This window comes from Cotesia glomerata, linkage group LG7, assembly GCF_020080835.1.
Source record: "Cotesia glomerata isolate CgM1 linkage group LG7, MPM_Cglom_v2.3, whole genome shotgun sequence".
NCBI classification, from domain to species: domain Eukaryota; kingdom Metazoa; phylum Arthropoda; class Insecta; order Hymenoptera; family Braconidae; genus Cotesia; species Cotesia glomerata.
In genome coordinates this window covers 181,414-206,961 of record NC_058164.1, presented here as the reverse complement: position 1 = coordinate 206,961, position 25,548 = coordinate 181,414, and the positions used below count along the sequence as shown (strand labels likewise).

The 25,548-nt window shown below is 30.5% G+C and overlaps 6 protein-coding genes and 1 long non-coding RNA gene across 11 annotated transcripts; 4 read left to right on the top strand and 3 right to left on the bottom strand.

Annotated features, from left to right (window-relative positions):
- Nucleotides 1-1,194: 1,194 nt before the first annotated feature.
- LOC123269904 lies at nucleotides 1,195-2,197 on the top strand. The gene is made up of 2 exons (XR_006510498.1): nucleotides 1,195-1,726; nucleotides 2,124-2,197. It is a non-coding gene; the product is annotated as an uncharacterized LOC123269904 (long non-coding RNA).
- Nucleotides 2,198-2,261: 64 nt separating this feature from the next.
- LOC123269901 (ciliogenesis and planar polarity effector 2-like) lies at nucleotides 2,262-3,374 on the top strand. 2 transcript variants are annotated; one of them, XM_044735808.1, is made up of 4 exons: nucleotides 2,262-2,434; nucleotides 2,516-2,784; nucleotides 2,857-3,202; nucleotides 3,318-3,374. In XM_044735808.1, exons 1-3 carry the CDS (start codon nucleotides 2,335-2,337, stop codon nucleotides 3,199-3,201), a joined length of 714 nt encoding a protein of 237 aa, XP_044591743.1. In that variant the 5' UTR covers nucleotides 2,262-2,334; the 3' UTR covers nucleotide 3,202; nucleotides 3,318-3,374. The 2 variants fall into 2 exon arrangements, with proteins under 2 accessions (XP_044591743.1, XP_044591742.1); XM_044735807.1 differs by lacking the exon at nucleotides 3,318-3,374 and having other exon boundaries at nucleotides 2,857-3,257.
- A 19-nt stretch (nucleotides 3,375-3,393) lies between these two features.
- Nucleotides 3,394-4,252, bottom strand: LOC123269903 (peroxisomal membrane protein 11B). Its single transcript, XM_044735810.1, has 3 exons — nucleotides 4,182-4,252; nucleotides 3,983-4,098; nucleotides 3,394-3,923 (listed from the first exon to the last, which is right to left on the bottom strand). Exons 1-3 carry the CDS (start codon nucleotides 4,235-4,237, stop codon nucleotides 3,394-3,396), a joined length of 702 nt encoding a protein of 233 aa, XP_044591745.1. The 5' UTR covers nucleotides 4,238-4,252.
- Nucleotides 4,253-4,573: 321 nt separating this feature from the next.
- On the top strand, nucleotides 4,574-9,121 carry LOC123269898 (non-lysosomal glucosylceramidase). 3 transcript variants are annotated; one of them, XR_006510497.1, is made up of 14 exons: nucleotides 4,574-5,007; nucleotides 5,073-5,161; nucleotides 5,232-5,412; nucleotides 5,490-5,770; nucleotides 6,005-6,247; nucleotides 6,386-6,515; nucleotides 6,587-6,832; nucleotides 6,964-7,208; nucleotides 7,309-7,463; nucleotides 7,533-7,636; nucleotides 8,035-8,177; nucleotides 8,258-8,364; nucleotides 8,505-8,628; nucleotides 8,759-8,845. XR_006510497.1 is itself a non-coding variant. In XM_044735800.1 (14 exons), exons 1-14 carry the CDS (start codon nucleotides 4,865-4,867, stop codon nucleotides 8,969-8,971), a joined length of 2,472 nt encoding a protein of 823 aa, XP_044591735.1. In that variant the 5' UTR covers nucleotides 4,577-4,864; the 3' UTR covers nucleotides 8,972-9,121. The 3 variants fall into 3 exon arrangements, 2 of the variants coding, with proteins under 2 accessions (XP_044591735.1, XP_044591736.1); XM_044735800.1 differs by having other exon boundaries at nucleotides 4,577-5,007; nucleotides 8,437-8,628; nucleotides 8,759-9,121; XM_044735801.1 differs by lacking the exon at nucleotides 4,574-5,007 and having other exon boundaries at nucleotides 5,067-5,161; nucleotides 5,232-5,295; nucleotides 5,361-5,412; nucleotides 8,437-8,628; nucleotides 8,759-9,121.
- On the bottom strand, nucleotides 9,037-12,788 carry LOC123269899 (cytochrome P450 CYP12A2-like). Its single transcript, XM_044735803.1, has 8 exons — nucleotides 12,505-12,788; nucleotides 12,182-12,425; nucleotides 11,794-11,990; nucleotides 10,473-10,674; nucleotides 10,063-10,219; nucleotides 9,679-9,927; nucleotides 9,375-9,596; nucleotides 9,037-9,290 (listed from the first exon to the last, which is right to left on the bottom strand). Exons 1-8 carry the CDS (start codon nucleotides 12,707-12,709, stop codon nucleotides 9,180-9,182), a joined length of 1,587 nt encoding a protein of 528 aa, XP_044591738.1. The 5' UTR covers nucleotides 12,710-12,788; the 3' UTR covers nucleotides 9,037-9,179.
- An 83-nt stretch (nucleotides 12,789-12,871) lies between these two features.
- On the top strand, nucleotides 12,872-19,372 carry LOC123269900 (uncharacterized protein DDB_G0271670-like). 2 transcript variants are annotated; one of them, XM_044735804.1, is made up of 3 exons: nucleotides 12,872-13,306; nucleotides 17,691-18,779; nucleotides 19,078-19,372. In XM_044735804.1, exons 1-3 carry the CDS (start codon nucleotides 13,292-13,294, stop codon nucleotides 19,297-19,299), a joined length of 1,326 nt encoding a protein of 441 aa, XP_044591739.1. In that variant the 5' UTR covers nucleotides 12,872-13,291; the 3' UTR covers nucleotides 19,300-19,372. The 2 variants fall into 2 exon arrangements, with proteins under 2 accessions (XP_044591739.1, XP_044591740.1); XM_044735805.1 differs by lacking the exon at nucleotides 12,872-13,306 and adding an exon at nucleotides 13,528-17,334 and having other exon boundaries at nucleotides 19,078-19,370.
- Nucleotides 19,373-21,177: 1,805 nt separating this feature from the next.
- On the bottom strand, nucleotides 21,178-23,845 carry LOC123269902 (pro-resilin). Its single transcript, XM_044735809.1, has 3 exons — nucleotides 23,690-23,845; nucleotides 21,942-22,221; nucleotides 21,178-21,862 (listed from the first exon to the last, which is right to left on the bottom strand). Exons 2-3 carry the CDS (start codon nucleotides 22,212-22,214, stop codon nucleotides 21,584-21,586), a joined length of 552 nt encoding a protein of 183 aa, XP_044591744.1. The 5' UTR covers nucleotides 22,215-22,221; nucleotides 23,690-23,845; the 3' UTR covers nucleotides 21,178-21,583.
- Nucleotides 23,846-25,548: the final 1,703 nt, after the last annotated feature.

Here is a 25,548-nt window from a genome sequence, read left to right as displayed (position 1 = left end):
GATGTGTGAGAGTGTGAGAGGTAAGAGATGATGTCCAGTGTATGTACATATATTTAATAACCGAGAGAAGGAAAAATAAAAATTAATTCAATGAAACACACGGAAAAATAATTATTAAATTTGTTTAAAATCTAATAATAATTAAATCTATAAATATTAATCTAAAGTGATTATAAAAAAGACAAAGTAATATAAACAAAGTAAAATAAAAAGTGAATTCGGAAAAATAAACTCGAGAAAGAGAAAGAAAAAAAAAAACTAGTTTAAATGTAATTTTTTATTTCATTAAAATTTTAACAATTGTTTATTGTGATGAATTTATTAATTTATTCAGTGAAGAGCTCAGTTCCCGGTCAGCCGGCCAAGAGTGCACATTGTGCAATGATGGTGTAAACTTTGCCAGTCGTCCATTTTACCCTCTCGGTTCATTTTTTACCTCGCGTTTCGCGTTTTGCAGTGCGTAAGGGGTTGAAGCTAATTAAATGAAAAAATAAAATTAAAAAACGATTCTATGACTATTGTTTAATGTAAATCTGACCGTGATTCAAAAAAAGAAAACAAAAAGATCACTAAAGCAAGTAAGACTCTACGGTATATTAAACTAAAACAAAAAAAAAATAATAAGACACTACTGTGTTCACAATCTAAACACTGACTCTAATATACGCGAAACGCGAAACGTGAGGTAAAAAAAAATGAACCGAGAGGGTAAAATGGACGACTAGCAAAGTTTATTTATTCCATCATTGCACGATGTGCACTCTTGGCCGGCCGACCGGGAACTGAGCTCTTCAGGGTAGCTGCTCCTCCTTATATACACTTTCCAGGTACCCCCACTCCAATCCCCACCCTAGTGTCCCTTATTTTTACGTGACTTTTTGGGAGTTGATGATTTTTATCAAGTTTTTTATGTTTTTAACAATATTAGCGATCGCGGATATTTTTTATCGCTAATGTAGAGCAAAAACAAGCCACCGCGGATCTATTCATATAGTTTTTATAATAAAAAAATAACTTTAAACAAAACTAATTTCAAATTTTATGTTGGAAAATTAAAATTAAAACACGTGGTAATTTATCAAAAATAATATTTTTTTCCTATTATTAAGTATAAGTATTAAAGTATTATTTATAATACAATCGTGGCACAAAATTTACTCATTTTAAAATTCAATCATCTATTATTATTTTAAAGAATCAAAATGCACTAAATAAAATTTTTAATTTCAAATTTTCATCCCGCGTGGTAATATGTGACCGACTCGTAGAGCCACCTGCAGTTTGATTTACAAGTCAAACGATGATGGCGACGCGCGAGCGGGTGACACATTTCTCGCATTTCTCGTGATGCACTGCGCGATTAATAATATACACAATAATAAAATTTAAATTTACAGTATCTACATTTTAGAGTATATAAAGTTATATTAATTGAAACTATAAAAAAATAAGTCAATATGTGATTAAAGTGAGAGTGAAATTAGTAATTAATATATTTTGGGTGAAATTGGATTAAAATTTGTTAAATAATCATTACAACATTATCAAGAATACATTCTTTATTATCTTGATGACAGCAAAAATTATTATTATTATTATTAATATTATGCTATTTAAATCTACAAATCTATGTTTGTTTACTTTGCTGTGATTATTTGAGGGTTTTTTTTTGACATTTTATGTCACAATTTTGTCGTGTGGCAATTCAATCTCTGGGTCCTAAAAGGTATCCAGCTGTAAAAATGTCAACAGTTAAAATCCATCTTACTTAATAATTGGTCTAGATTTACTTAATATTCAACAAAAAAATTTAGTAGTCACACATATGATCTTAAAAACAGCAGGAAATTTTTTTTATTCTCACTAATTAATTTATTTGTAAAAATACAAACACTTTTCATAATTCTAAGTGTTTTGAACATATTACTTTTTTTTTTTATAAAAATAAAATTTATCTGCCATTTTTAGTTTTATAACATTACAAAATTAAAAAAATTATTTTTTGATAATTATTATATTAGAGAATGTAATTTGAATTTTCGTTACCTTTAATCGGTAAATTTAATTTACCGATACACAGTTGAGAAATCTAAAATTTTAATTCATACGCATATAATTCATAGGGTCATGCGGGTGCTGCCAGTAGTATGTAAAAAAAAAAAAAAAAAAAAAAAAAAATAAACAATATAAATATATACATTGACTAAAACAAAAGCTTTGACAAAAAATTATATCATTTTAAAAAGTTTAAATTTAATTGATCAGTGAATGAGTTTATAATAATATTATTTTATATTATCATAATGTTGAGAGCAAACAATTAAATAATTAAAGATGAGTGGAGCGATAAACATGAGTTGGTTAAATTCAAGTGAAGCTGAATCATTGATGCCGTACTTTTATGATGACAAGTCAAGAACAAGGAGACGTTATGGTAATTTTATTCTTTATTTTTAATAACAGTTAAAATTAAATTAAAAATTTAATCAATTACAATGAAGAAATTTTGTTTTAGGGCTTTTAGAAAGACCATCATTACCACCGTCAATAGAAGAAGTAACTTACAAAATATTTATGATAGGAAGACCTGGTGTTGGTAAATCATCGGTAGTCTCCCGATTTTCAGGTATAACTCATGAAAATTACGTATCCTCTGAAATAAACGGTATACGCAAGACAATGGTCTATTGGCCAGTTAAAATTTGGGATAAAGTTGTCTTATTTCGTCTTAATTTCTGGGACACTACTGAAAGTAGTATTAAAAAATACAGCCACGTTTTACCGGTATGTATAGATACATAAAAAATTTACTATAAGAAAGATTTATATAAATAATTATATTATACATTATTTCAGGCATGTAAAGAAAAAGTTGATGCAATTTGCTCGATATTTAGCTTTGAAGATCCTTCAAGTTTCAATGATATACCCTATTTGATGAATTCGATGAGCAATATGAAGGAGAGACCAGCGAATATTGTTATTGGAACGCGATACAAGCCCTGGTCAACATTACCTGTTACTGAGCTCCAGTTGAAGGAATTTGAGAGCAAATGGAAGGTTAAGGTAATTAAAGTTGATGTCAGCAAAACGACAGCCCGTCCAGAAATACTTGACTGTGCTTATCAACTTAATTCTATTTGCAAAGCTCTGTGGAATAGGGATCAGGAGTTTATAACTAAACAAATGCATATAATTTAGAGTTAGTATTAATTTTTATTAATTTTATAAAAAATACATTCAATATTTTAATCAATGTTTAAAATGTCTAATCTTATACCCTTGTCATTTAAATAATTAGAGAAATTTAAATTTAGGTATAAGTAAAAAGACTTTATTAATAAAAATGAATATTAATGGCATTATTTGAAGTTAGTATAATAAAAATAAATACTATGCGGGTGATAATTTAGCCAGAGGATCTATCAGACAATAAATTCCAACGGCTGAGGAAATAAATCCAAGAATTCCAACGATTCCTGGGCTGAATTTAGTGTAACCCAGATTTGTCAAAGGTATAAATAAATCACAGGCATTTTTAATAGTATCCAAAACGACGTCTTTGTGGCTAGTCAAGTAGAACAATGCACGATATCTGTCATACCGGTAGTTTTTACTATGTAAATTAACTTTTGACAGTCTTCCTAAATTGTATTCTTCCATAATTTGGAGTATTTCATAGATATCGCGTGTCAAATTCATTATTATTGTCATTAGCCAGTACTTGTTGGCTATTGTGCTCCATTTTTCAATATTTACTTTACATAATCCAGCTCTTCCAACCCAAATAATGTGATCAGCTAGCAAGTAAAGAGCATTGGATATTTTTGATAGCGTTAGAGTTATTCTTATTACAATATTTGGATATTTTATAGACGATAATGCTGAATAAAGACTGTCTAAAAATCTTCCGAGTCGTAGCACTGAAAATAAATTATTATCAAATAAATATGTAATTAGTTTTTAGAATTTTTGTAGTTACATTTTCTAAATGAACTGAAGGTATACTCTAGGCTTTTTAGAATGTCATTTGAACGATAAGCCATCAATTTATTTTGTGTATAATACCATCCAGCACGGCTCCCATATTGACATAATCTGTAATTTTTTATTTTCATTATTTTAATTAATCATTCATTAAAATTGAAAATATATTATTATAAATAATATTAATTACTAACCTTATTATTTTATCTCGGCCAACAGTTTGATTATTTAACCTGATCAATAAATCCATGGCGATTGAAATTAACTAATTGGAATGTATAAATTAAATGTGGACTTGGAACTCAATTAATAGCTTGTTTTATCAATCATTTTTTACACATACAACTTTAATAATAACTTGGAAATTGTTGATTATGAATAAATAAATAATATTTACCTATTTGCTATTAAAAAAAACCTACTAGAGAGCGCAACCATCAGTGTTTAGCGGTTTTTCGTGTGTGTTTTGATTTTTTTAAAGCTTGACCGGTACAGTAGAACGCTTACTAATCATCAAATCATTTTCCGATTTTTCCGCGTAAATTTAAAAATGTTCTGCGCGCGCACATCATGTGTCTTTGTCTTTGTCCCGCTGCAAGGGCAATCGACAAATAGCGGCTTAGTGAGGTTAATCATATCTCTGAGTAATATTTTATTAACAAACATTAAGTATACCTACAAATGTATAAATATGTCAATTTAACGATAAATGATTTAGTTCGATAATATCTCTTGTCGTGATCTCTCGCAGAAAGTTATCTTTTTTTTTTTTATTCAAAAGTTTTTTTATGTTATTTAACAATATTAACATTGAAAGTATTGGTCTATTTAGTGGTTTTGTTAATAAAACTTTAATTGAATAAATAATTTTTTAACAATGACTGAAATAAGTAATGAGTGTAAAAAAGTTTCTCAGTATGGTTTAATAGTGCCAATAGATCATAAATATCCAGAACAATGGAAACAAACTCTTCGGGTACGATGGAGAGAAGTTTTGAAGCTGTTTGGCTTGGGATTTCGGTGAATAATGTTATGCAAACAATAATTATTAACTTCAGTACTAATATTAATTATTATAATTTCAGATTTCGATCATATTGCAGCCAAGTTTCTCAGGAAGGACGTATTCCATTGATGGATTATTCAAACCTTGTGAATGACAGACAAATTTATGGTAAATTTATTGATTTAAATTAGTAAAATTAATTAACTGATGTAGACATTAATTGTTGAATTTACAAAAGGCGTACCAATAGGTGGAATAGGAACAGGTTCAATAGGTCGTGGATTTAATGGAGAGTTTTGTCGGTACGCATTGATACCAGGAATTTATAAATACGAAACGGCACTTGCTAATCAATTTATTGTCACAGTTCGAAACACTGACGGCAAGACTATTTATCACCAGGTGTTATCGCCACTTTCGTAAGTATAAAAAAAATATTTTAACAAGTCAAATTTTTTAATATAATTTATATCGACACAATAATGAAATTAAACAGTCGTGGCAAATATTTGTCTTCTTGGAAATGGGGATTTAACGGCAAGAATGCTAAATACACAGGACTTTTTCCACGAGCTTGGACAGAATACGATATCAAAGAATTGAATGTTAAACTTATTTGTCGACAAATATCACCGGTAATCCCAAATAATTATAAAGATAGTTCTTTGCCGTGTGCAGCCTTCATTTGGGAAATAATTAACGAGTCTAATGTTGATTTGGATGTCAGCATTACATTTACATTCCAGTCTGGTATGGGCGGTTGTTCTTCAATCCCAGGTATTTAGTTTTTTTTTTTTTTTTTTCTCTTATTCAAATTAAATCCGTAAATCTAAATAATTAGATGAAAAAAAATGAAATATCAGAGAATACTTGCTTACATAAGTAATGCTTACAACGATTGTAGGAAAAAAAAAAAAAAAAAAAAAAAAAAAGAATTTTTTTATTTATTGCTGAAACAATGAGTAAATGAAGAAAAAAAAAAAAAAATGATGAGATACATTATTATTCTAGGGGAAAAATGGACAGAATGTTTTGAATATAAAAATGGAGTTAGGGGAGTGATGATACATCAAGAATTGAAGGGTATGCCTTGCACGTATGCAATTGCTTCGAAAGCCAGTACTACGAGTGACGTTGACATTTCACGGACGTTGATATTCGATCCCTTTGGCGATGGAAGTGAATTGTGGGAGTTACTTGAACGTACAGGCAAACTTAATACCTCAGCTACTCGACTTAAATCTTCTCCAACACGTAATATTTTTTTTATTATTATTTATTTATAAATTTATATCCTTGAAATTTAATCTATCTGACGTATATAACGTCAAATAAGACGAATGAGTTTGACATTTATCGTATAATTAATTTTTATTTATTTATCCGTCACAGTGAAACATGTCGGATGCGCGGTATGCTCTTCTCTGCGTGTTCAGGCAAACAACTCACGAGAAATTGAATTTTGCTTGGCTTGGGATACTCCCAAAGTTCAATTTCACTTTAAACTCAGACAATATTTAAGGTAATATTCTCTTTTTATTTTATTTTATTTTATTTTACTTTACTTTATTTTTACCTATCATTCTTCTGCAGATATTATACCAAATATTTCAATAATGATAAAGAAACGGTAGTAAAGGAAATATCCCATTATACGTTGATGAATTATAATTCATGGGAACATGATATTTACAATTGGCAACGACCCGTATTGGATGATATTGATTTACCTGACTGGTATAAAAGCGCACTGTTCAATGAATTGTACTACGTCGTCGATGGAGGTACCGTTTGGTTGCGGGCTGATGAAACCGATAAATTTAAAAACTCCGATCCAAGGTAAAATTACATTTTATCATTCTATTTATTTTATCATCATTTATTAATAGAAAAAAATAGAATTTAATTTTTGCTATTAACAGCAATTTATATTTAAAAAATTTTAACAATGATTATTGTTTTAATTTAAGAAATGAATACGGTCGTTTTGCGTATTTAGAGGGCCATGAATATCGAATGTATAATACATATGACGTACATTTTTATGCTTCATTTGCGTTGGCGCAGCTGTGGCCAAATTTACAAGCTAGTTTACAGTACGATATTCATGATGCTATTCAAATTGAGGACTCATCTTTGCGCACAACTTTTTACGATGGTACTAAATCTATACGTAAAGCCAAAGGTTTTGTACCACACGACATCGGGGATCCTGGTCTGAAATTATTTTTATATTCTATCCTATTAATTTTTATTTATCTCTCTATTCGTATATTATTACTTTTAAATTTCATTTATTGATTTGATATTCGTAGATGAAGAACCATTTAAAATGATAAACGCATACCCTATTCATAATATATGTAACTGGAAGGATTTAAATTCAAAATTTATACTAACGTCCTACAGGGATTTTATTTTAACCGGTAATCAGGATATGTTGAAAGATTTTTGGCCGTCTATCAAAGAGGTTTTTCATTTTATTTTAATAATTTAAATAATTTATAATTAAATTATACAACACAGACAATTTAATTAGGTTTTAGAACACAGTCTCGCTTGGGATACCGATCAAGATGGTCTCATAGAGAATAGTGGTTTTCCAGATCAGACGTATGATACTTGGGTAATGAACGGGCCTAGGTAATTAACTCTTTTAAAATATATATATATATATATATATATACTCACAATGAAGCCATAATTTTAATCGGTAAATCGGTAAAGTGCTAAATCCCCATCAAAATGCAATTATTTAGTATACGTAAATCAAATTTTAGGGAGATTAAATTAATTTTATTTTACACGAGCTCCGATTTCATGATCAGACAATCTGATTCGCGTACATTGAACGTACCTACTCCCTACACCCTTACGATATACCACGTACGATGGATTTACGGATGACAGTTAGGGCTTCATTTTGTATATTACTAGGGTAGCGTTAAATTACATTGCAGCGCTATATATTCTGACATCACTCATGTTCATTAAAACGATTCAATACAGAAATACTTATTTAATAATGTTTACCATGTTAGCGCTTACTGCGGAAGTTTATGGTTGGCCGCACTTTGCTGTTCTCTTGAAATCGCTAAAATATTTGATGATACTCAATTTATTAAAAAGTACACGGAGATATTAAAAAAAGGCAAGGATGCATTTCAGGATAAATTGTGGAATGGCAAGTTTATTATTACTATTATTACTTGTCTAAATAAATTTTATTTTTTTATTCAATCGTTGAATTTTTTAAAATCATAGGAAGTTACTATAATTTCGATTGTAGCAAATCGGATCATCGACTTTGTATTATGAGTGATCAGCTTTGTGGTCAATTATTTTTGCAAGCGTGTAAATTAAATCACAAGGTTCGTGTCGATTATTTATATTTATTGCAAAATATTTTGTTAAAATACTTTTAAAAAAATGAATTTACATAGATTTTTCCGGAAAAGCAAGTTAAATCGGCTTTAAAAACAATATTCGAAAATAATGTTTTAAAATACAGAGACGGTAATCAAGGAGCAGTTAATGGATTTCTCCCGAGTGGTCGTATTGACACGATGAGTTTGCAAAGTGAGGAAATGTGGACCGGTGTTAGTTATGCACTTGCCGCTTTAATGATACACGAGGTATTTTAATTAATTACCATAAATGTCTGATTAAAACCAGACTACTCTACTTGTTAGTGACAGTTACTTAGTGTCAGCTAAAATATTAGTAAAATACAAAATATATATATATATATGAATTTATTTTAAGGACATGGTCGAGGAAGGTTTACGTACAGCAGAAGGAGTATATCGAACAGTCTGGGAGCAAATAGGGTTAGCTTTTCAAACACCTGAAGCACTTTATGAAAAAGGTGGATATCGATCCGTTGGTTATATGAGACCTTTGTCTATTTGGGCTATTCACCAGGCATTTACCTATAAAAAACAAATTTCCAGTGATGTTGACGATACTAAACTCTAATCACCAACAGTATTATTTTTTTTTTTTTTTTTTTTTTCTAATATTTACACATTTACAGTATATCCTAGTTGTTGAACTTTGTACATTGCACAATTCAATATTTTATCAGATAAATTATTTTCATAAAAATATACAATTTATTTAGACTTATCTTATCTTGTAAATTATTTATACTACGGGAGTTAAACTTTTTTAACTTATCATCCTCTTAAATATCAATTAATTTTAATTGCAAAGGCGAATCCATTGTATTTATAAACCGGCTTTTTATTTTTAAAGGCTCGTTAGAAGGCCATTCAATTTTAAAGTTCTGCAACATCTGTGGATTAAATTGAAAATCAATAAGAAGAGATATCTTCTGATAATATAATTTAAATATTCATTGATTTGGTAATAAAATAACCTTAAGCGTTAGGGTTTCCATTTCTAATTCACCGAATCGTCTTCCAATACACGTACGCGGGCCAAACCCAAATGGCATGTAAGCAAACGGATGCGCCTTTTTACTGGCTTTTACATCTGTATTATTGCTATTTCTCAGCCATCTTTCTGGTAAAAACTCTTCTGGCCGAGGAAAATGCTCAGGATCCATTGAAAGTACACTGTGACACGCTACAACATCAGTCTAGAGAATAATAAGAAGTAATAGTTGATAAAAAAAAAAGTGTTATTTCACATGAGAATGTAAATAAAAAAAAAATAAATACTTGTTTAGGAATTTTGTATCCAGCCAGAACAACATCGGTACGCATTGTTCGTAAATTGCCAATAGCGATCGGTGCTAATCGAAGCGACTCTTTGATACACGCCTTGAGGTAGGGAATGTTATTAAGAACATCAAATGTTACAGGGGATGTTTTATCGGGCAGTAAATTTAATGTTTCCTCTCTTAGCTTTTCCTGTACTCGAGGGTTTATCGAGATATGATACAATAATAAACCCGTAGCATTTCCAGTCTTATTATATATAGATATATATATATATTAGATATACATAAAAGAAAAACATAAATTTTTATTATCATCATCTTGAAAAGTAAATTAAAATGGATAAATATTGAATTAAATGAATATAATTAATAATAAACATACCGTGTCAATTCCAGCAGTTAACATATCGAGTGCCATAATATAAGCAGTTTGTTCGTCGATACTCAATAAACTTTCCAGGACGCTTCGTTCGTTTGTATTGCTCTTTGGGTACTTGGCAAACTTTAGTTTAGCATCGTCTATATGCTTCGAAGCAATACTGAATTTGATATACCAAAATTTAATTAAAACCGATCTGGCGTTTTATTTAATTATTTACACTTGATATTTATTGTAGAGGATAATATAAGTAAATTTAACAACTTAATTTATTCGACAAGTTATTATCGCTGTTGTTATAATAATAATAATAATAGTAATAAATTATTATTATTGTATAAATAATTGAAAGCTTTCAGATGGTAGTATTATATGAATAAATTAGTGTGTTAATATATCTTTGGGTATTTTACCTGGTAATAACATCTAGTGTTTGAAACAACTTCTTGAGTTTCGGCGTGTCATAAATTTTCCACAACGAGGGCAAAATTTCAAGCTGGTAAAAGAGCTCAAACATGTTGTGAACTGCATCAATCATTCTCTGTGGCTCTGAGTCGGCTGTTAACCCGTCCTCGAAACTTCCTAAACGATGATCCATCGCAATCATACATATAGCTGCAAAAAATAATTATACATTTCACCATTTATTTCTGTCCCAAAGTTACAATAACATGCATTTTAAAGTATAATATACAATAATAGGTATATAAACGGATTGTAAATGAGTTACGCTTCGGGAATCCTATTTATATATATATATATTCTATTGGATAAAATGAAACAGAAACTAAGGCAGAGTACATAGCCAATAGCCGCAACCCAAACTTGTAATCTCCAGGTGGTTGCCTTAATTGAGATTATGTTTAATTGCAAGTACAGCAACAACAACAACAACAACAACAACAACAACAACAACAACAATAATAATAATAATAACAATAATACTGCGCACTGTCAATTTGAATGAGCTTCCTTAAGTAGCTTCCGACTGTATATAGTAATAACACTGTGCGTATTGTTTGCATTACAACACAATATTATACTGAACCAACATTATCGCAATTAACATTCCAAACATACTGCAGTATATGTAGGCATACACTATTTCTTAATACCCATTTACACTCATCTTAATCAAGGACGACGGGATTATTACATTAGTAACACTATAGTACATTATATTGCAGGCTATTAAAAGTGAACTCGTTTCATTTTATTATTTTTTAAAAAAAATATTAAATGTTAAATAATGCAAATCATTGGCACGGAAGTTACTTAGACGTGTGTATACTTTGTCAATGTTTATTGTGCAATATGCATTAATCTTGATGATGATGATGATGATAATAGTAGCATCACCATATAACATATCGCGATTATTGTAAAATGGTGTGAGCGTTAGCGAGACAAGTAACAGATGAATAAATTAATAATACAAAAGAGAATTCAACAAAATAATAATTGTATTCGTAACATAATGAAAATATGATATACTACTTGATGTTTTACATGAATGTATTCATTGTTGTTAATGTCATTATTGTTATCTTTTGAACAAAAGAAAAAGTGTCACAAAAAAGTAAAAGAGGAAGAAATATTGCGTGGTGAAGAAATAATGATAATTTATGTACAAATGTTTTAAATGTAAATGTCTCGGATGATTAATAAAAAGTAATCGTGAATTTTTGAAGGTAGAAGCGTAGAAGCGTAGAAGCGTAGAAGCATGGCACTTACACTCGAGAGCCCACTTATTCATTTCGTTGTTGAATGTTGCCGGTAGTTTAAAACTTTTTACATCTCGAAGTTTTCGTATTCTCGTGATAAAGTCGTTGGCAACTTGGTCGACTTGTGCCACGTGGGGCTTGATGCTTCTCGGCTGCATCATATGTTGATTCACGTTTTTCCTAAACTCGTGCCAGGCTTTACCTTGGCTACAAGTCCAAAAGCAAAAACAAAAACAAAGTTAACTAAGCATATATCTATGTATGTATATAGAAAAAAAAAAGTTTAATCAATTTCTCTGGTTCTCGGTTCCTGCGATGCCGATGAGGTCGAGAATGAGAATATGGACGTGGATGAGGATGAGGGGGAGGATTTTGTTAATTAAAAGCTATAAACTAACCTGCCGACAAGTCCCAATTTTCCTTTGTAAACTTTTGAGTTTCTCTCTCGGTATGTACACATTGTTTCAATCGCTATTCTCAGCGGCCAGGCTCCCTCTACACGGTACATTTTTTCACATTGTTCTGGGTCGTACAGAAATACCGAGGGTCTCCTCCCGAACACTCCTTCTAGTTTTACAATCTTCCCGTACTGTTTGTTCAGTAATTTCATTTGTTCGTACAGCGGCAAATTTCCGTATTCACCTTTCATCAATTTTATTTCAATCAATTATTTACATTCTTTTAATAATTTATCTTAATAATAATAATATTACATATATACCTATGTAAGGTAAAAATTTTAATAAATTCCCAAAAATGGGATAAGATTTAGGACCAGGAATTTCATGATACGGTTTTGCTTCTTCCCATGATACTTCATCATTTTGTACCGGACAAGTCCCGATACTTGCATAATTTTTTTCTAATAATAATCTATTTATACTTTTCGGACTGTTTAGTCTACTGATACATAACTTTGTTAACATATTTACTCTGACGTTTAACTTTAATATTTGACAATTATTTAAAATTAATTAATGAGTTGATATATTATAATATTATATAATGGATGAGGAATAATTAATGAATATTTAAATAAAATAGTTATTATTGATAACCCAGTGCACTTGAATATTTATAATATAATAGAGAGTATAATTAAACAATGAATTTTCACAGCTCGTCAGCTGTTAAATCACTCTCGTAAATTGTTTTATTTATTTATAGAAATCGAATTCGGCTGAATAATTAAACGCATGTTTTACGGTAAAGTTAAAGCCCGATGACAATTATTATATTTATTCATTAACCAGTTACGAAACGTTACGTTAATTTAATTTTTTAACACGACAGTTTATTCGTCATTTGAATAATTATTCAAATAAATTAAAAAGACTAAAAGGGGATGTATATTTTAAATAAACGATAAAATACAATTCGCGAATAAATGTTGACGGAATATTGTGCGCAAAGAACTGAATCGATCGCGACATGACACTGCACTGGCGCGTATGTGTATAATATGTCTGTGTGTGTGATATGAAGCTATAATATGAGAGAACAGCAGGATGCATTTGATTAAGGTATCAAAAAATATTTTTCCTCACATCACTTGTTTATTATTGCCAACTCACTCTCGAGCGTATCACGGCATTCTATTATTATTATCTATTTATTTATCGCTTTTTTTTTTTTTTTTTTTTTTTTTAAAGAGGATGTACATTATTAATCAAATAAACACGGCGGGTGTATTTTTATAAATCTCAATATCAGATAAAATTTATTTAGTTTTTTTTTTTTCTCCAACTTTTTAAGTTATTTTTACGTTTTTAGACAACAAAGAAATACTCGGTTAAATTTAAATGCATAAAAATATATTTTCTGCATCGAGTAATTGTTAATTGCATAAATTCTACTTTATCGTTGGTAGATAGTTCCATTGTCCGTTCAATCACACATTTTATTTTTATTTTCATTTTTATTTTTATATTAAAGACAACGGAGAAAAGTCCTTGATGAACAGTCACTAATAATATCAGATCCTTTATATCGCGCAATCATTTTTATTTCAATTAATTAATTAATTAATAAATGAAATTGAATTGATGTGATGAATGAGAGTCAAGGTCTTTTTCGTAATTAATTAAATGATAAATAATTATCAAGTTTAAATTAGTATGATATTTTAGTGTAATAAATTTTAATATTAATAATTAATAAAGCATGGGGGATTTAAAATCCATCGAATAAATTTTTTTCCGGTTGATAAAACCCAGAGCTCAGAGCCCAGAGAGTCTTTCCGGTAAATTAAATTCTTAAGTATCATAACATGATATATTAGTAGACGTGATCTAGACCAGCAATAGTAGCAGTAACAGCAGTTATATGAGAACCAGGAGAATGAGGGAACCAAGGGAAGAGTTAAGCAAGGGCAGGTCAGATCTGATATCAGTAAACTCTGAACTGCTGTGAACTCCTCTGAACTGTTCAACACAGTACATAATATAATGTCAGAGTGTGGGAGTTACTCTCCAGTGCAGTGTCAGCTATTTAAATGCAACCAACGGACACACATCAAAGTAACCAACTTACCAGCTAACATATATTATAACTTATAATAGATGAGTAGTTTAGTTGTTCTACCAGGTCTTAATGTACTGAATAGATCTCCTGGTTAACTATTTAGTTTCCTCAATTAAACAGATAGTTAGTTATATGTAATATGTAACATGTAATATGTATTATCTGCGCACTGATGGACACTATCAATAGAGATTTAGGACTTTGGATCACCGAGTTAACTTTACCAAAATCCATCCAACTACAACTATAAACTTGTAACGATAGATTTAAACAAAAGCTCAACGACGATTATCCCTAGAGAGATAAGGATCCGATGCTCTGTTTAACAGAATATCCAAATAGTTAAGACATCTACACTTATCTCTCTATATCTCTATTGCTAGTTAAAGTGATGTTCTTGTTTTTGTTGTTATATCTAGTGGTAGTTTACGGACTTGTAATCCACCGAGATATACATCTGCTTTAGACGTCGATGTTCTACTCAATCATTATAATCGAGCAGCGTTTAGTGGCTCCACGGTGATTGTTCACTCAATAGCTTCTCCAATTTCTATTAACCTTTGCTGAATTCATCAGACCTCATCAAACCATTATTATTAGTATTTAAATACGAATCTAATTTTTTTTTTTTTTTTTTTTCTAATTGTGCTCTTGTTAATTATTTTATTTAATACGTCAAGAACCGGAAAAGAGTTGGGGAGAATGTAAAAAGTAGAGTTGAAAAGGGCGGTGTTGGTAACTGGTAGCTAGTAGCAGGTAGTATACGTTAATCTATTCAATGAACAAGCTCCAAAAAGTTTTAATCGTTCATTTCCGACGAATAAAGCCGACAAATTGAAAGCCAAACTAGCAAGTTTGTTACGAATAGAATTTGGTTACGGAAAACTTTAGTGGCTCTGTCGATCTGTCAACATTCACGATACTCTTTCTACCTTTATTCCTTTTAACCTTATTTTCAACCATCATTGTTATTATTATATTTTCTTCTTCTTCTTCTTATTCGTCTAGTTGTTGAATTCAAGACGAAGCTAAAATTGAGAGAGTTTTGAAACAGTCTTTTGAATCTTTACATATATATATACACGAATACGAATACGAATGACGTAAATCGATGTTTGATCGCGTCTTAACGACTGTTCAGTGACATTCAACAACAAAAGACTTGAATTCGCTAAAGTCTTGGCACTTTTTTTTCATTTTTAAATTGAACTACTCGTTGAAACTTTTTCTCTCGATTATTTGTGCAAAAGTCATAAATTATAAATTATCAATTTAAAATTGAATTATTCAGATAAAACAAAATTTATTAATTAAAAATCAGCGATGTATAAAAGAAGAAATAAAGAGAATAAAAATATAAAATAATGGTCGATAACGTTTGACCTGGAGAAGAAATTTCGACATGCATTATCATCGATGCATAATCTAGTGGCCGGCTGTTGTTAATGCCGAGTACGAATAATACGAATGGATGTGTGGATGAGAAGTAGAGAGGTCAAAAACGCTGGGAGGCTATTCGCGAGACATATATAGACCTATTATAGAGACGAGGTCACGCTAGTGTAATGCGATCCATCGAAAAGAGGAGGATGTAGACTCTAGACTGTAGAGTTTGCGTGGATATGAAGGGTAAAAGCAATCTTGACCTACGTATCTATGCTAATAAGAATATTAGAGAATATTAGGTGAATCAACTTTAAGCGGGTGTATGCTAATATTTTTAACAACACTCTATAAATATTTATTCAGATAATCATTGTTACTTTTAAGACAATAACTATTATTATTTTTTTTTTTTTTTTCTTCTAAATGCGGGTGCGATTTAATTTAATGAAAATGAGTGTAAGGTTAACTTAAACACTCTAAGTAATAAATTTATTTGTAGACAAAGGTTTAATTAAATTACTGTTTTACCGTTAAATGGATGTGCTATTAAGAAGAAAGAATAAAATAAATACAAAGAGGTTGGTCATCTTTACTTAGGCCAGACAACCAGCCAACCTGACAGTGAGAGATTTGATTGTTACAGTTTCCCGCTTACAAAGGAATTCCTGAGGCAACACCAAATCGTCTTTGATCTTACCTCTAACCACATATCATATATATATATAACATACACGTATTTGATCATTATGAGAGAGTAGTGTATGATAAATGTACGTTGATGTGTTAGTCTTGTCAGTGCTTCGAATACTATTCTAATTCAATTTCATGTATTACAATGATAATAATAATGGTAATATATATTTGACGAAACAATTTTCATCAGTCAGCACGGCTTTACCACTCGAGGATATTATTGTCTCAAGTCGAATAAGTTGGGGCGTTTACTTTCTGTCAGACATAATATATATCTGACGAGTGTTTACCGAATTACTACTACGATATATACTATTCTCTGTAATAATGTGTCTAGAGTTTAGTCCTTGAAGTTAAATTACAAAATTGCTACAAGGTTCAACTAAATTAAACTGCGACAACTACAACAGGAGAGATACATTAATAATTATTACTTTATTTTCTATCGAATTTCTATAGATATACATGTATATATTACTGAGAGTGAGAGTACCGTCTGGCGTCTAATGCCCTCCAGTAATAGACGAATGACTAAAAATAAATAATACAAACTGATGATTGTTCCTTCCAGTGAATATTATTAATTATTTTTATTATTATTATTGTGGCCTTGCTCCCAATATTACCAATGTTACCGATGTTACAGTTTATTGTCGGGTAAGAAATTATGAAAGAATTTAAACCCGGGCGATTTTAATAGAAACGAGGGTCATCATCATCATTGCTCATCTGTGAAAGATGAATAACGCTTGCTCAAGTACAAGCGGTCCTCATCAGGAAGGAAGAATCGCCACTCATTAAAAACATTCACTTTTGCGCTATATGCAAAACAAAATACTAATACTAATACTGATAGAAATATAAATACAAACACCCGGGAATATAAAAGCTGATTATTCCATCATTTAAAAATCAAATTCAATTGTATCCTCACAGCAGTAACATGAAGGTAAGAATTCTCATTTTCATTTTCTTTTCTTTATAATAACTTTTATTGTCTCAATTATCGGAGGTGTGTGCATAGATATTAAGGGTAAAATAAATAAAACAAGTGGGTGGTGTGTGTGTGTGTGTGTGTGTGTGTGCGGTTGACTTAAATGTGAAATTTAAATCCTGTAAAAGCAATTAAGAGCTGCGCTTTTATTAACTCTACAATCTAATTCGATCAATAAATTAGCATACACACAAAAAGGTGATTTAACGGCTTTTTTAAATGGGTTAATCGAGAGTAAACCTTTGTATACATTTAACCTTGTTTTATTTATTTTATTTAACTTTTAAAAAATAATGATAAAATTTTTTTAGGTGATAATTATTTTATCAATAGCGACGTCTGTCACTTTGGGTAGTTTGGAGCCAGCTGGTTATAAACCACCACTCGGATCAAGATCACCATCAGGATACTCGACCACGGGCCAATCAGATCGTTATTTACCACCGTCATTATCCTCACAACTAGCGAGTCACCGTAGTATTTCAAACCAAGGGCTAACACCAGAATCCCATTATCTCCCGACGAGTTACCAAAGTCCATCTCAAAATGTAATACCGAATTCTCTGTACTTGCCCACAAGTAACATCAGATCATCATCATTATCATCATTATCGACATTATCTGGTATTCCTAACAGTAGTAGTAGCAGTAGTAGTAGTAGTGGTACTTCTGTTGTGGGAGGAATCCCTTCGTTACAATACTTACCCAGCCAACCGTCTATTTCTCGACAAAATCCTTTCAACAGTATCCAGAATCCAGAAAGCATTACTACCACTAGCACTACTGCTACTGGTGGTATTACATCAACCCTGGATCATCGTATTTCAAACTCATTGGGGATTCCCAATACTCCTACAGTGTCCTCTTCACCAACAGTGACATCTCGGCTACATACGCTTAACCGAAATACTGTTGGTAGTGGTACTGCTGTTTCATCTTCTCAATATCTACCACCATCAATGTCTCTTGTATCTACCAGTAAACATTCTGACAGATTTATCCAGTCTGTCCCAAGCTCAAACTATCTGGCATCAGCGGTGGTGTCTAAGCAAAATCAATATCACGGAAGAATCAATCAACCATCATCCACTTCTGCTGTTGCTGTTCCTGGCTCTATCGGTCTATCATCCCCCCCTTCCCCTTCTTCTTCTTCTTCTTCTTCTTCTTCTACTTCTTCTTCTTCGACATCATCCGGCATCATCTCCAATAGCTATTTAACGCCCAACAAGTTATCTAGCTCATTGTTGTCACAGAATAATCAGTACATTGGTACTTCTACCGCTATTAGTGGACAACCAGGACGTCAGTCAAACATTCTTGTCGGTGGAAACATAAATCAACCACCTGGAAATTACTATTCCTCTGATGAAACATTTTCCGGTTACGATAATAATCATAAAGTGAGTTTAAGTATACTTGGTCTTTTATTTTTGACTTTAATTAATATATAAAATATACGATAGACGTTAATGGATAGAGCTCACTATGAAAATCGATACTTAATTACTTAATTATTGAGTAATATAAATAAGTGTCGGGCTAAAAAGACTTTATTCCACTTAACGATAAATATTATATCGACAAAAGTCGATATTTGAATATATAAATTTATTCTGTTGTGTGGTGGTAAAACCCTTTTAAGCTACTAATTAACGATAACGATACTAATATAATAATAATTTTGTTATTATTTTTCAGGCATTAGCCAACTATGAATTTGAATATCATGTTAACGATGAGTACGGTAATGACTTTAGTCACAAAGAGACTAAAAATGATGATAATAAAGTAACCCGTGGTGTTTACACTGTTTTGTTACCGGATGGACGTAAACAGATTGTTCACTACACTGCCGATCAGGATGGCTTTAAACCAACGATAACTTATGAAGAATCTCCGGCACCTGGTTATCAATATTAGTAATAACTCATATATTATATATAATTCAACAGTTATTATAAGCCATATATTTTGTTTATATATGTATAAATTATAAATTATAATACAAATAGTATATTGCGAGAATTTATCATATCAGTGTACGTGTTTTACATAATTATTAGTTACGTGTATATGATAACTAATGTATGTAATGCATTTTTTTAAAAATAAATTTGTTTTTATTATAAATAAATATGACAGTGAGTAATCGTTATTACTATTCTTATTATTATTGTTATTATAGTACAAATTGTTTGATAAACCATGTACAATGGGGAATATGATTTTATGCAAAATCAAGGTGGAGTCATAAATCATAATATTACGTATATTACACTGCAAGAGGCAAGAGAAAGACACTCAACTGCCGTTGAATTAGTTCACTGATGGTGGATTTGTATTCGTTCATACGAGGACATTACTAAATATAAAGAGTATATCACTGATATGAGATAACATTGTTGATGCAAAATAGATCTGATGCATTATATTATCTCACCTCTCCTAAAATAATAGTAGTATATTATAATATCGTATACTAGGTATGATCTATTAACTAATTAATTAATTGATAATAATTCTTCACTGGTATTAAAATTAGTTATTTTTATTTATATTTTTAAGAATTTATATGCAAAATGCATACTCATTATACAATGCTTTGAGTTTATAAATATTTATATCCTACAAGTGGTTATCCAGAGAAATAAAAAGCTAAATTCGTCAGATACAAATGAAAATTATTAAAATAAAAATAATATTCTTGATTCTTTATGCAAATGTCCACTACATAGCATATAGTATAGTATGGTATTTAGGTCGTACAATGCTTTTTGTATAAAAGCACAATATTTAAATGCCAGTTCATTGTTAACCGTTGATGAAAGTGCTGAGTGCTTTGATCGCATATATATGTATATAAATGTCACTAGTGTAACAATGAAAAATTTAAAGGGACAAAAAAATAGATTGTAGGATTTTTTTTATTCAAAGGACATACATTCCAGAGTTTATTATAGTTTCATTACACACGCTGCCGATGATAAAAGTCTGTTAAAGGTATATATGAATAAGAGCTTTTTACTTTTTATTTTATTTACATTTTTTTTGTCAGAACTTGAATATTCGTTTGATAAATTAAAAGTAGCGAAATTAAACTGGGTATTTCAGCTTGCAGCTCGAAGCTCATCATTTTCATTTAGATTTCGAGCTCCAAGAGCACTGAGAGCTCTTAGAGCTTTGTGTGTTAATATTTAATATTTATAATATATATTTGTGTTTTTATTAAATATTCCAGCGAGATTATGAGGAAACTTATTAAAGTAAATAACAAAACGTATTTATGCAAAATATATATTTATATATATATATAATATTTTATTCATTTATAAAATATATAAAATCCAGAGTATAATGATTATTATAATAATATTTTTTTTCTATATATGTATGTATATTATTACATTTTTAATAATAATAATAACATTATCATTATTATATATTTTGATATTATTCAGAATATACATATTGAGCTAGTATTTTACAGCGGGTATATATATGATAAATGATAATCAATCTAGGTGGCCAACCATTATTATTAATTAGGACTAATTGGCGTATGACAGAGTGAACATGTGTGTATATATATGGCAATGGTAATTGTGTAAAAGACCAAGAGTTTTGATTCTGTAAATGACAATTATTATTATTATTGTAGAATATATGTGTGGGCTTTTATACTAACAAAAAACCTATCCCTCAATTATCACCATCATTGTTATTATTATTAATATTGTTTGAACTGAATTCAAATTTCAAGAGTTCTTTTCATTTAATAATTATTAATAATAACAGCGATGATAATAATAATACTATTGTCAATAATTTAATTACCGGTAAGCCCTTTTTTGATATAACCCACTATTCAGTAAAATTTGATGGAAAAAAACTAATAATAATAATTATAACAGTAATAGTATTAGAAAAATAAGAAAAAAAAACGAAAAAGAAAACAATCATTGGCGATCGAATGAGTAGAGAATGATGGAAAGGATTTAACAGCAAATGTTTGCGAAAGGAACCGACGGTACAGAGAAGGATTTAAATGGGTATAATCGAATCGTATGGTCCAGGTTCACCATGACAAACAATAGGGTATACGTTTATGTGTTGTCTGGAGCAAAGAGTATAACCAGTAGGTATGTATATGTAAAGTAAACGAGTATAAACGGTATAGGGTATACGGTATATATATAGAGAAAGACTAATAACGATAACCATTGTTTCCTCCGGTTGGGTAACCATTTCCAGGCCCCTCGTTTCGGTAACCATTTCCAGCGCCATTGCCTTCTTGCATGTAAGTGACGACTGGTCTGTACCCATTCTCGTCGGCAATGTATTCGACAGTTTGACGTCTGCCGTCAGGCAAAAGAACGTAGTAAACGCCGCGTGTAACCTCACCGTCACGGCTCTCCTTGTGACCAAAGTCATTACCACTCTCTATGTCATTTACCATGTACTCGAATTCGTACTTGGCTGGAGTCTAATTTTATTTAAATTCAAGTTATAATAAAAAACAATAATTATTGATAATAATAATAATAATAATAATAATTACTTACATCACTGTAACCGTCATTGTAGCCGGAATTACCAGAGTTACCAGAGTTACCAGAGTTACCCCCTGGTGGTCCGTATTGCTGATTTGGCGGGAGGTATTGATTATTTCCGAATCCTCCTCCATTAGGCCCTGCGTTCCCGCCAAATCCGTTGTTTCTCTGTGGTGCACCATACTGCTGATTAGGCGGAAGGTACTGGCCCCCAAGTACCGGGGGTTCCGGTCTTGCTATCACTATCGTCGCCAATAACACTGTCAGCGCGGTTAATTTCAGCATCTTTTATCTGTAAAAATCTCTTTCATGTTATTATTCCCCTGATCTTAAATAAACTTTATAAAAGTATATCATTTTTAACGGATTTCTCAATAGATTGACGATGCTGTTGAATAATCTAGCGGATGAGTAATTCAGACAGTTGGTCAATTCTGTTATTTCTCGCTATCTCTTTCTCTATTACCTATTATATTCAATTATATTAGTATGTATAACGTTTAGTTGTTTTAGTTGTAGATGAAATTAGGTTACGGAAGAGCTCTGAAGATTCACCGGCGTCACTGTCTGCTATACTACCATCTGATAATAATTAACTTTCCCATTCTGGAACAAATGCAACCCATGTACGTGCTACGCTGCATAATCCAGGGTTATGAATTTATTATTATTATAATTATTATTATTATTATTATTATTACATTCATCTTTGTATAAGAAATGTCACTCTCTAACTTGTGTAGTAACTTTGGTCATCTCATCATACGTACAGGTATTACTTTTATACCTTTCAATAACAACAATAAAAACAATAATTGTTTTGTTATTACATTATTATTTTGTGGTAAATGAAATAATAAAAGTTTTATGACGTCATGTCATATATATGTCTATATCTTTTGAACAAAACTCGAGTAAACGTATGACAGATGAATTATTATTATTATTATTATTTTAGCAAATGAATGTATGAATAGTAATATAATAATGATAAAATATTATTAATTGCGCGTCCGGAGGATCAGAGTTAAATTATCGAGCTCTCAGGAGTAATAACGCAATAGGGTAACGCGAATTTGCGTAATAAGATCACGCACATTTATGATGCGGTTATTGGCGATGATGCTCGGTATTCTCTGTACTCAATCATCGAGTACTCATTTGTAGAAGAAGATGAGCTTTGCTGAGTATGTTGATTATTATTATTATTATTTTCAATATTAAATATTAATATTTATTTCTGTACGCGTAGACTTGCGGTTATCATTGCGTAATTCATATACCCATCATACTAAATTACGAGTGTCTTTCTAATCCGATTAAAATCTATGGTTTAATAAACACCGCGTACGTTAACTCTTCAATATATATATACGAATATTTACTAATTTTCTCGGATTACTTATCCTCATTCATACTTTTATTACTATTATATATTTTCCATTTTTATTTAAATTAATTATAAATTTATTTTTGCCGTGTAAATGTTTTAATTACCAGTAGGGGCTAATTTTTTATTTAATTACTAAAGTTTTCAACCGAGAAAATTAATAATTATTATTTAAAAATTTTCGAGTTACAAGTTAATTAATAATTTATAAATCTCGGTGACATTTGCGTGTATAAACAAAATAAATCAAAAGTAAATAAATAATAGAGGAAACCAAGTGGATGATGGTTGATGGTTGGGAAAAAGTTTGAGAATAAATGTTTATAAAAAGTTTAAAAGCTAAATATGAAAAAAGCTTTTGAGAACTTACCTCGCGATAAATATAAAAAAAAACTTGAACAACTTTAAACACAACTTGCTGTTTATGATTAATAAAATAGTTTAGTTAAAGTTAAAACTTAATAATGTGTATTATGTGTGTTGTTATGGATGGTTTGATGAGTATGGTGCAGAGTGCGAGGAAGCATCTTCTTTGGACGGGTTATATACTTTCGCGAGAGTAGCCCCGGAGGATGATACTCCTCCATTCTCCAATATGTAACATCACGAGCAAGGCCATTGCGCCACCAATTTACTTACAGTTTATCTTACACAACGGGACCGCCATAGTATATACTTGTATATATTTGTATATTTGTATATTTGTATAGTTACCCGGTGCATTAACTTGTCCATTTGCATAGATATATATATATCTATGCCTGTGAAAGTGTGTACAAGTGCGAGTGGCTCTTTCGGGGATGATTCTACCTTCATATCTTCATATAATCATCGTTACGCACGCATTCATCTCCCGCTAGTTATAGCTATAGTTTATCTATACATATTATAAGTAGCTTCTATTAAAAGACCGCGAGATGTATATTTCATTTATTTTATGCGCAATACCATATCTATAATCTTTTTATCCTTTTTATCCTTTTTTATCCATTTTAACCATTTTTTATTAAAGAGCTCGCTATAAAATTGAGACACCGTCGTTAATCGATCTCGAGTAACCCGCAGTGGCCCCAAGGAACCCATCAAAAAGTACATAGAGCTCCCACTAAACTGACAACTATATACAGACATTAGATTAAATTTAACCGAGAGCTGAAGGTATTACAGAAGCATTTAAGCCTGTATATACCTTCGGATCAGATAATAAATTACCGTGTCAGTTTACCTGGGGTGTATCGATATTTTACGGCACGAGCTCGTTGTTTCCTTGGTTAATTCATTACACGCTTTATTTTACGCGTACGCCGGATCAATTTAACAACTTCTTTTGTAGTTGTACACCCCACCCATTTATTATTTTATTTATATTTTATATATTCATCATTAAAATCATTATTAATTATTACTATTGACATAAATTACAGTTTATTCAATAACCATAACTTTTAAACAGCTGGATATTAAATTGCGTTCCTTGACTGCTGTCATGGCTACATTAAATAACTGGATTATTAATAAAATTCATTACTTAATGGATCTCGTGATTATCTTCAATTAATAGTTTATTTATAATCTTAATAACTTTCTTGTTATTATTTGGATGATTTCTTCTGAAAATAACTGGAAAATTTATTGTATCGATTTTTATTTATTTTATTTTATTTTTCAACTATATGCATGCGGTTTGGATACCGTCCAACAAGTTTAATGGCATTTATTAAAGTTGATTGAACAAATTTATATTTTTTACTGGAGAGTGAAATCACAAATTGAATCACAAATAAAAATGATATATATTTTATGATTAAAATAAGAAAAAAAAAAAAAAAAAAAAAAAATTTAATTGGTATAAAAGTGGTATCGAGTACAAGTGTTAATATATTTAGCTGTGATTGTCGAGAGGTGAAATGGTTGTTACATGTTCTGTCGGTTACTATACACAGAGTAAAATGGAAAATGGAAAAGGGAAAAGGGATGAATAATTTGTGTTAGGGGGTGTGTTGCTCAAGCTAGGGGTATATAAATCGTTATGAATTCATTTCACAGTAGCAGCATGGGGACAAGCTTAATATGTTGCGGGCCATGAATTCAGAGTGTATCTACATCTATCTACATCTATCTACATCGTCCTACTACTATTGTACTACCATTTACCAGTTTACCAGTTTACCAGCTTACCGGTTGTACAGTAGTTTAGTTAAACATCTACAAATTAATGTATAAAATAAG

Bases quoted from the DNA above. Each gene is read 5' to 3' on its own strand.
- LOC123269901 (XM_044735808.1), top strand. From the start codon at position 2,335: ATGAGTGGAGCGATAAACATGAGTTGGTTAAATTCAAGTGAAGCTGAA. The intron at 2,435-2,515 runs GTAATTTTATTC...ATTTTGTTTTAG, and splicing joins AAGAACAAGGAGACGTTATG to GGCTTTTAGAAAGACCATCA. The intron at 2,785-2,856 runs GTATGTATAGAT...ACATTATTTCAG, and splicing joins AATACAGCCACGTTTTACCG to GCATGTAAAGAAAAAGTTGA.
- LOC123269903 (XM_044735810.1), bottom strand. From the start codon at position 4,237: ATGGATTTATTGATCAGGTTAAATAATCAAACTGTTGGCCGAGATAAA. The intron at 4,099-4,181 runs GTTAGTAATTAA...AAAAAATTACAG, and splicing joins GGCCGAGATAAAATAATAAG to ATTATGTCAATATGGGAGCC. The intron at 3,924-3,982 runs GTAACTACAAAA...ATTTATTTTCAG, and splicing joins CTTCAGTTCATTTAGAAAAT to TGCTACGACTCGGAAGATTT.
- LOC123269898 (XM_044735800.1), top strand. From the start codon at position 4,865: ATGACTGAAATAAGTAATGAGTGTAAAAAAGTTTCTCAGTATGGTTTA. The intron at 7,464-7,532 runs GTTTTTCATTTT...CAATTTAATTAG, and splicing joins TTTGGCCGTCTATCAAAGAG to GTTTTAGAACACAGTCTCGC. The intron at 8,178-8,257 runs GCAAGTTTATTA...TTAAAATCATAG, and splicing joins TCAGGATAAATTGTGGAATG to GAAGTTACTATAATTTCGAT.
- LOC123269899 (XM_044735803.1), bottom strand. From the start codon at position 12,709: ATGTTAACAAAGTTATGTATCAGTAGACTAAACAGTCCGAAAAGTATA. The intron at 10,220-10,472 runs GTAAAATACCCA...TATCAAATTCAG, and splicing joins ACACTAGATGTTATTACCAG to TATTGCTTCGAAGCATATAG. The intron at 9,291-9,374 runs GTTATTTTATTA...TTTAATCCACAG, and splicing joins TGGAAACCCTAACGCTTAAG to ATGTTGCAGAACTTTAAAAT.
- LOC123269900 (XM_044735804.1), top strand. The intron at 18,780-19,077 runs GTGAGTTTAAGT...ATTATTTTTCAG, and splicing joins GTTACGATAATAATCATAAA to GCATTAGCCAACTATGAATT.
- LOC123269902 (XM_044735809.1), bottom strand. From the start codon at position 22,214: ATGCTGAAATTAACCGCGCTGACAGTGTTATTGGCGACGATAGTGATA. The intron at 21,863-21,941 runs GTAAGTAATTAT...AAATAAAATTAG, and splicing joins ACAATGACGGTTACAGTGAT to ACTCCAGCCAAGTACGAATT.